Here is a 9,889-nt window from a genome sequence, read left to right as displayed (position 1 = left end):
TCGAAGGGCGATTCTATCCATTTTCAAATAATTAATTATAAAAGTCCAATCACATATAAGGAATTGAATAGTCATTCCGTTTAATCCTAGAAAAATTAGCAAAAAGAATCGAATATAAACTTGCCATTTGGCGACTTTTATGAAATGGACTTCCAATAGAAGTCCGAGTGTTTACAATCCGTTGGGCCAAACTGAATATAACTTGGATTGCTGGTTGAAGCCATACCAGATGCGGCTCCAGCAACATATATATATATATATATATATATATGTATGTATGTATATATATATATTCCTGGCAAGTAAGATGTATGCATTAATGATGTAAGAAATGTACAAAAGAGAGATGAAGCCCATATATAGCCAATGAACTCAGGTGAGTACCATTTGAGGCATGAGTCTTAATAAGCTAAAAATCCTACACCACCTTATTGAGCTAAAATGTTTTACAATGGACTCAGGCGAGTGCCAACTCTTCGACAACCTCTGCAATGTGTTCCTCTTGCTGAATGCTCCTAACCCAGTTTGCGTTAATGTGAACCCTCTCAATGCTCTGCTTCAAAGTCCTAGCAATTGATTTATTAGTACGGCTTGCAAAAAACTCCTCCACTTCTTTCACCTTCTCGTAGGAAGAAAACTAAAAGAGAAGAAGAAAAGCATCGGTGAGCAACTGATCACATATAAATTAAGCATAGACAGTAACCATAGAAGAGAAATAGAGATTTGATGAACTAAGAATGTAGAGAGAGAGAGAGAGAGAGAGAGAGAGAGAGAGAGAGAGAGAGAGACCGGTGAGACAGTTGCGCTGACAAATCGGGTTATTAGAAATCCAGATCCATATGTTTTTGAGATGTGATCCCAATTGTCCTGCATCCAATCAATTAATGGGAGAAACCAAGCATCAGAAAATAAGGTTGTACTTTCTTTCTTTCACTGCAGTGTCCCTTAAAATGGACTGTTTATGTAAGTAAATAAGGACACAACTGGTTTTTGCTAATGCTAGGGTTGACACACCAGGATTGAATGCCACATGGAAGTCACTAGTATATCTTTTGTGTTTGTGTTCATTACACGTGGCATGAAGGACAAGTACACACTATTCACACCGTTGCACACCTTGCCTCTATTTAAGCTAATTTGTCAGGTATATAAAGAAAAGTAGGAATAAGAAAGAAAAGTAACTTAAAATAAATACAAACTTTAGGTGCCTTCTTGTTTAACTTCCACATGATCAGCTTAGCTCGAGCCTCTAGCTATTCAAAGTAAATCACTAGACCTACTCCAAATTTGAAATATCAGTCAAAAGAACCTGTCAACCTAGAGAAGAAAGGTGCACGGCATCTCCTTACGTAAACCATTTTTTGTAATACACTTGAACTCACAAAACTTAGTCGCAACTTCCTATGTCATCCACCATGAGCATGAGAATGATTTGACGGGTATTTCAGAGTATTGTCTTCTCAAGACTAAAGATTGTTATAGCTTAGTTACAATTAGGATTTTGTCCTTAAACAATGGTCATAATTCTTAATTAACAATATCCATGCTCATCTTTTGCAAGACAACAAAATGAATGAGTACCTTCAGCCACCTCCAAGTTGCATCACGCCCTTCCCAACTAACAGCAAGTCCAAAAACAACGTCTTGGCTTCGAACCTTTAATAAAGAAAGAGACAAACTTAGCCCCTTCAAGCTTCAATTATGGCCCATCAGTTTCAAAAGATTGATGACTTCAGTGAACAAACAAAAATGGAGTTACCTCAGAAGACAGCAAAAAGTTGAGAACTTCAAGAATAATATCTGGATCCGGACAAGATGCTAACGAACCTACAAGTCATAAAAAGGTATCTAGTTGTAGTTAACTTGATATATTAAGATGTTTTGCATCACTTCTATAAATAAATTGTTTTTACCTAGAATTCTTGTTTTTTCCTGGCTCAGGTCAGTCTGTCTATAAACTCTCAACAGAGATTCATAACCCGATCTATTCGATTTGCTGACTTTTTGCATCACTGCCACATATGCTGCCTGCAGAATGAATGTCCATAAGACACGTAACTAGGTAACTGTAATAAAACAATAGATTAACTGATTATCAACCTTTCTCAAGTCAGGAGGGAGAAGAGGTGAATTTCTGTCCTCCAAGAATGCATTAAAACGCCTAATCGCTTCATTTTGTGTAACATCATGTCCAAACTCAGCCAGAGCAGTCAATACCTCCCCTCTCAACAAGGCATCTGAATGGCTTTCACCTTGTTTAGAATCCCAGCCAAGTTTTCTGTAAAGAAACTCAAAAGCACCATAAATAAATAAATAAATAATCATGAAGAATAAGAAATTAAGATAGGATTTTTGCTTTGGAACTTTGAAAAACACTCGCTCTTTGGGTCCAAGATACATATTAGATCATTGAGTTTAGCATACCCGCTGCAAGTTCTAAGATTGAAAAGCAAAGTCTCACGAAACAAATAATTACATGAACTAGATATAACTTACAGCTTTTGATATAAATGTTATGAATCTCATAGTAGATTGTTTGTTATATCATATTATGGACTTTGTAGTTGGTGCAAATAAAATTGTTCATCTTTTTATTTTATTTTCTGATAAAAATAATACACAAGCACTCATATTGCCAACTGCGCTACGAACTTACACCTAAACCCGAGGATGGCAGTAAATTCCATTCAAGCTAACATATGCTGTTGAGTAATTATTCATAATTTATAAATGACATTGCCAACTTTCTAAAATGAAATTAAAGTGACAGACATGTTTCTTTTCATTTCTAAATGGAAGGAGGTCATATTCTATGACGTCTTTAGCTCTAGTGGAATCTCCTCGTCCTTTACTGTATGGAAGTTTGAAGGTTTGAGTCCCCATTGAGGCCACGGAGAGAGTGTGTGTGTGTGTGTGCACGCTTACCAAAACTAAAGGAAATCTAGTTGGAAGCATAGAAACTTTATCTTATTACTTCCAATATATTAGAGTAGCTAGGCTTCCAATTCACTGAAATTGCCTTAGTATTAGTATAGATGCCGCAATCTTCAATTTTGCATCTAATACTTCATTCTTCATAATAAGTTAATAACATATAAAATGATCTTGTAATGGTCAATGAAATAGTATGATCTTGTAATGGTCAATGGAACCATACTATTTCATTTTCTCTAGTAGTCAGTTCCTATAGTGGTTACTTCACATAACCATTCTCATATATATGTGTGTGCATCCTCGTGTGCACACACGTATTTCCCTAATCAAACGTGATAAGCTGATTTAGGGATATTGATTGATGTTGCAAAATTATTAGGCAGAGCAGCATTATATAGTTTTTACCAAGCTACTTACTCAGCAGAATACTGGAAAAGGCTAATGAAAAATTGCTTAATGTTATCCAACAATTCAGGTGTGGCATCAGCGGCAATTCTTGCAACTTTAGAACTTATCTGTGAAAACAGAAAATGGGTTAGGAACTTAGGACCTAAAGCATGCTGAAGCAAAACAAATCAGTATATGATGGCGAACATACAGTAATCAAGTTAGACAGAACAGTATAATCAAGTTCCTCCCTGTATGCACTCATCAAGGTGAGCAAAGAGGCCAAAGAATGTTGGCAAGCCATGCTCAAGGCAAAAGAATCATCCAAAATGCCTGTCAGGAAGAATGACTCAATGTTAGTTTCTTTCTTTCTTTCTTTCTCTCTCTTTTTTATTTTATATTTTTATTAAGACCGTTAAAAAGATAGAAGTTCAAAACATATCCAAATTACCAAATCTATCTGTTGCAGACAAGCATTTGCTCTCTATTGCACATCTCAGCCTGCCTGCCAAGTCCTCGTCATATTTCACCCTGTAGAATCCTGCCTGCTCTACATTAATTTTTATCCAAGCACATTCCTCTATATCAACACTTCCAGATTTTTCTTCCAATAGAAAATTCTTGCGAACATCATACGAGCCACAACATAAGGTTATTGGAACGATCCATTGCCCATCCCCATGCGAACCACTCGACAAAAATTGCGACTGCCATTAGTTAAAAAACATAAATTGTTAGAATTTTCTTTAGGTACTAATATCATAAAAAAGAAATATAAAAACGAGTAATAGATGGCTACACATTCCGGTCAAGAGATGTCGCAGTAAAAGTTCTGACAATTATACATTAATGGTTGCAACAATTCAGTAGTGAGAGAACCTGCTCAAACTCCAAGTGTTGAGCTTTGACTTTAACAGTGACAACGGGGTAGCCTTTTTGCTTGGTCCATGAATTCATTAACTTGTTCACAGGTTCACCAGATTCCTCCTCAAGGACAGTCCATAAGTCTTCTGTCTTTGCATTTGAGCAAGCATATTTTTTTATGTATGAAGCAAGTGCCCTCTAATTGCATGAAGCAGCCACATTATATATACATATATAAACCGTGTTAATTTTCAAATAAAAACAATTAATAAAAAGAAACAACTGGACTATAATATGCAAGTAAAATGTAGGTTAAGATATTCAAATAATAGCAGAAGCATAATTAATAACCAATACATGATAGTTTAATCCACAAAGCTTTGGATGCAAGGACACAACCAAAGAGTCAATAGTTTCCAAAGTAAGTCTATGGGTACATAAAAATAGAACTGAAGGGAAAAGTGCATGTGAAAAAAAATGAAATAATACGGAATCATAAATCAATTTTACTTGTCTAAGTTCAATGGAATTATAAAGAAAATAGGGGCAATAATATCAATGTCATGTCTAAGCATGATCCCTTGCCTTGCCATACAACATCCTATATTACTTTCACGTCAACAAAGGGTGCCTTGGTTAACACGAGTTTTATGCATGTCTTCTGCATAATCCCATTTATAAAAATATGAATTTCAGAAATCAAATATACCTAGAATAAACACCCAGACTCAAAAAGAAAAAGACTTATTTGTGCATACATGCACATTTACTCACTTTTGCATTCAGTGTTCTAGTCCAAGGTTAATGACTGAGGACACAGTGAACAACAAACAGAAGATTTCCATAGCATCTCGCCATCTCTACATCAGGCTTTTGTGGAGACCTTGCTCTAAGAAGTGGAATTCAATCACTGAAGAAGAGAAGTGGATTGCTGGAGTAGTGATCGCATTCAAGAGAAGTAAAATCGATTTTAGTTGTCTAAGTTCAATGGAATTATAAAGAAAATAGGGGCAATAATATCAATGTAATATCTAATCATGATCCCTTGCCTAGCCATACTACATCCTATATTACTATCACGTCAACAAAGGGTGCCTTGGTTAACATGAGTTTTATGCATGACTTCTGCATAATCCCATCTATAAAAATATGAATTTCAGAAATCAAATACACCTATAATAAACACCCAGACTGAAAAAGAAAAAGACTTATTTGTGCATACATGCACGTAAACTCACTTTTGCATTCAGTGTTCTAGTCTAAGGTTCATGACTGAGGACATGGTGAATAACAAACATAAGATTTCCATAGCATCTCTACATCAGGCTTTTGTGGAGACCTTGCTCTATGAAGTGGACTTCAATCACTGAAGAAGAGAAGTGGATTGCTGAGGGCTACTGATTTTGAAGGCACTAGAATATACATTGCCTAAGAACTCGGTGCATCAGAGGTAAACGAACGTGTAATTCCCAAGGCACTTGGAATGGACTCATGGGTATTATTTTATAGCTTTGTTTTGATTAATTTGTGGTGAATGTGTGATCTTTTAATCTGAAGCAACCCAAACTAACTCAATCTGAAAATATTAAGAAAAGAAATTGAAAGATCTATTCATCCACGCTACATCTGTGTTTAAAATCCTATAATGGGTTCTGCTTACACCACTCTCAAAATTCACTAAAATTTGATTTAGGTTTTCTTCATTCTTTATCCAAGAATACACACATAATAACTAGGTAATAAAGTCATTTTAGGTGTTTCAGTTTGCTTCTGAAACAGGAAGAAAGAAAAATTTGGTACAAGGATTGTTCCAACGCATATTCAGCTGGAAAAAAAATCAATTTTAAGAGCAATATATATACACACACCCACCCATGTATGAGCATGTGTATATCTATATAATGAGAAAAGGATCCAACAAAGGAGAAAAGTCAAAGCAACAAACCAAGGACCAAGCAGAAAGCATAAAAACTAAAGAGAAGTGGCAAAGAGCAAAAACTTAAGACCAACCTGAAAAGATTCAGGACCAAGATAGTTTTGCAACATCCGGATCACAGATGCACCTTTTCTGTAGCTAATCGCATCAAATATTTCATCGATCTCCCCTGCATGATTTATCTCAACCTGAAAGAAGGTATGCTTGGTTGAAGTTTTCAAATATACATCACTCAGAAGCAGATATTAGAAGCAATAGCACTGAATTCCAGAGACAGACAACATAATTCCTATATAAAATTGACCACCCTATTTACCTCAATCGGATGTGATTCTGCGAGCCCGTCCAACCGAAGACCCTGGGTAATTTCATCAAGAAACTGGGTCCAAATTTTCCATTCTGGGAACAAGCTATCGGTTGCTAAATAGCTTACCTGAACACAAGCAGGTCATTTTTATATCATATACCACCATGTAGTATTTAAGTAATAAATATATATGCGAACTGAAGTAAAGTACCCATGTTGCAAATCCCTCATTCAGCCATAGATGAGTCCACCATTCCATGGTCACAAGGTTGCCAAACCACTGGTGTGCAAGTTCATGGGCTACAACAGTTGCAACCTAAATAGAACCAATTGAAACAATACAAATTACATGAATGTCTGATAAAACAATATCAGATCCAGGTCAAATTAGCATCACAAATCAGATAAAACTTTCAGTATATGGACAATACTCTTTGCTTGTTAGCAGCAGCAGAGTGTTTATCATCATAGAGCAAAGCTGTCTCACGGTATGTAACTAAACCATAATTCTCCATGGCCCCAGCGGCAAAATCAGGGATTGCAATCATATCCAATTTGGGTAACGAATATGGAACGGCAAAGTATCTGCACGACTTGAGATGGTTAATCAGATAACACACCTTGAAAAAAATCATGAAAGCATCTAAAGAGAAAATATAATAGATTTGCAAGTAAGAACAATGAAAAATATGTTGCAAAATTAGCAATTACATTCAGAAATGTCCATTTGATGTGAATGTGGCAGTTTACAACATGAATTCTATATCTAATGGATAATAATAATTGCAGCATAAAGAGAGAGCTAAACACACTCTTTGTATAAATCAAGTGTCTTGACAGCAACATCTAAAGCGAACTTCCCTTGTTTTGCCTTGCCAACTTGGCAGTATACCCGAACTGGAATCCCTGTGTAGCAGGAAAATTAAACCGTTTAAAAACACACAGGATTTGTACTGAGTAATAACATTGAGAGAATTGACAGAAATGGTGTATGATGGTACCATCAGATGTATGATCCTCCACATAATCAAATAAACCAATGACAACAGCAACCAAATATGTAGACATGATTGGTGATTCCTGATAGTGAATTGTCTTGAGATCGCCATCCACCTTTTCTTCTGTGACTGGCATGTTGGAAAGGGCTACTAAATCAGATGGCACCTCCAGTGTGACCTTGAATGTGGCCTGAACACCAAAGTGTTGAGTGAAAACGAAAGGTTAAACCAAAACCTTTAATTCTCAAAAGACTTGAAAGAGTAACTGTGCATACCTAAATCACAACTCCATCTATATACATAACCTTATGCACATGTATTTTTGTGTTCAACAAAATTATTTGCTTCATGATCTAAATTTAACAAATATGAAAACATCTTTATCAAATCAAATGAGGGGTTGTCTTACTAAAACTGTGTTGTTGTAAAATACATTTTTTTTCTTGAAAATTCTATATGAATTCTATTTAGACATTTTTTTTTTGGTTCCCAATATCAAGGAAATGAAAAAAAGTATCACATGTTTCAACAGCTCAATAAATTCGGCTTATATTGTTAATAAATTTCTTAAAGAAAATAAATTGTAACAGTTCAATAAATTCTGCTTATATTGTTAATAAATTTCTTAAAGAAAATACATTGTACTTATATTAACACACACAAACGTGCATGCGAGTGAGAAAGCACGTGTGAGGTTGAGGGTGAGGGCGAGGGCGAGGGCGCGCACACACACTCGCATACACACACAGAGACGATGGCAACACCTTACAAGCAGGTTCATCCCAACACGGAAAGCAGCGTCTGGCATCAGCTGGCTCAAACTGCGTTACTGCCATGTTCTTCTTCTCCCCATTATGTTCATACTTACTAAAAAAGAATAATAGCAACTTAGATTAAAATCCAAAAAGAAAAAAATTTAACAAAGATAATTACAATAAATACATACACTCTATTTGGCTTCTTAAAAACAGTGAAAAAGCAAACAAAAGAACAAAAACATAAAATTTTAAATCGTATACTTTTCTGTCACTTCTTTGTTAGAATTGGACCGTACCTAACCTGGGGCGGAGGGAATCACTAAGTTCAATATATCAGGGGCATTGTTTTCTTGTGACCCAGGGCCCCAGGCAATAAGAAATCTAATATTTTAAATTTTAGTTTCTTCCCTCTATCACATTATTAGCACTAGAAAGAAAAAAAAAATCAAAAAAATCCATTTTTTTTTTTGTGACTAAATGGGTGTCCCCATCTATTGGGTGAGACTAATCTCCTCCGAACACTTGTGGAAATTTTAATCGAGGAAAATTCTTTTGAGGCTGGCCTCAAGGGAAGGGAATCAAACTCAACACCTCCTAACCAACTCTTGCACCCTTTGGGGATAGAACCCAAAAACTTGTGGAAAGCATAATGTGACATAGAACAGAAATGTGTTTCTAAGTTAGAGAAAGAAAGACCGAAAACAACTGAAGTACAGTAAAGGATAAAAAGATTTGAACAAATTTAGCAAATATTATAAAGTAGCATAGATTTAGAACAGTTAGAGAACCTTCTGTAATCAACAATTTTGATAAAACAATATAAATTATATTTAGTGTGTTAGACAGAACAAATAATTATGGAATATTCAACGAATATTAGAAGTTCAGAGGTTACAGAAAAAGCTTGAGAGATAAACACACAACGTACTAGAAAGATAAAACATATATATACACAAACATCCATACATGTATGCACAATGAGTACCTTCGGTAGAAACCTTTCATTTTCTCACTTAGGGCTCCTTCAAAAGCAATACACAAAACCCCAACTCCATGCGGAAGATTCTCAGCAAATTCGGCCACCATAATCTCATCTTCTTCAAACATTTCAAACTCCAAAGCCTCCAATAACTTCAAAAAAAAAAAAAAAAAAATTTGCATTGCATCAGAAACATTTAAAAGATCAACGAAACCTAGGATTGATTTAATAGATCGGGCGATACCTTGGAATCATTTTGGGATTTGAATCGGACGGAGGTGCGGTCGACGGTGAGGTCGGCGGCATTGAGCACGATGTATTTGGTGTCGGCGACAACTTCGACGGAGATTTGAACGGTGCCGGTGAATTTGCAGGTGATGAGGTCTGGTTTGAGGTTGAGATCGTAACGTTTGGGGATTGCGAATCCGGGGAGTCTCGGTTGGCCTCTGAACTGCTCGTACTTCGTCATGTCGAAGTTTGAAACTCTCTTTTCTCAAACTGTGTGTGTTTATGCGTAAGCGTTGAAATTTATATAGATCGCTCTACTGACCAAATGTTACGCAACAATTTACGCTAATTTTTTTTTTTTTTTTTCACACTTTTTATCTTTAAGATAATTAAAGTAAAAGTTAATTATTCTACGTAGAATATTGCGCAACCTAACAGAATCAAAAAAAAGTACTAGTATTATTATATTGACAATTGAGCACCTCAATTTATCAAAGA

At 35.6% G+C, this 9,889-nt stretch overlaps 1 protein-coding gene across 1 annotated transcript; it reads right to left on the bottom strand.

The window, feature by feature from the left end:
• Positions 1-292: 292 nt before the first annotated feature.
• On the bottom strand, positions 293-9,678 carry LOC132282035 (aminopeptidase M1-like). Its single transcript, XM_059783670.1, has 19 exons — positions 9,408-9,678; positions 9,170-9,315; positions 8,191-8,293; positions 7,430-7,616; positions 7,241-7,334; positions 6,860-7,013; positions 6,640-6,744; positions 6,438-6,554; positions 6,196-6,309; positions 4,201-4,383; positions 3,773-4,028; positions 3,533-3,654; positions 3,352-3,449; positions 2,101-2,278; positions 1,914-2,028; positions 1,760-1,827; positions 1,582-1,656; positions 790-867; positions 293-637 (listed from the first exon to the last, which is right to left on the bottom strand). Exons 1-19 carry the CDS (start codon positions 9,630-9,632, stop codon positions 458-460), a joined length of 2,598 nt encoding a protein of 865 aa, XP_059639653.1. The 5' UTR covers positions 9,633-9,678; the 3' UTR covers positions 293-457.
• Between the last annotated feature and the right edge of the window lie 211 nt (positions 9,679-9,889).

This window comes from Cornus florida, unplaced genomic scaffold (assembly GCF_030987335.1).
Source record: "Cornus florida cultivar Cherokee Brave unplaced genomic scaffold, ASM3098733v1 CherokeeBrave_3.0.0_Hap2_Chr11, whole genome shotgun sequence".
NCBI classification, from domain to species: Eukaryota; Viridiplantae; Streptophyta; class Magnoliopsida; order Cornales; family Cornaceae; genus Cornus; species Cornus florida.
This window is presented reverse-complemented; position numbering and strand designations above follow the sequence as displayed.

Excerpts from the sequence above, each read along its gene's own strand:
- LOC132282035 (XM_059783670.1), bottom strand. The coding sequence starts at position 9,632 with ATGACGAAGTACGAGCAGTTCAGAGGCCAACCGAGACTCCCCGGATTC. Across the intron at positions 4,029-4,200 it reads AACACTTGGAGTTTGAGCAG|TCGCAATTTTTGTCGAGTGG; the intron begins GTTCTCTCACTA and ends AACTAATGGCAG. Across the intron at positions 3,655-3,772 it reads GTCTGCAACAGATAGATTTG|GCATTTTGGATGATTCTTTT; the intron begins GTAATTTGGATA and ends TCTTCCTGACAG.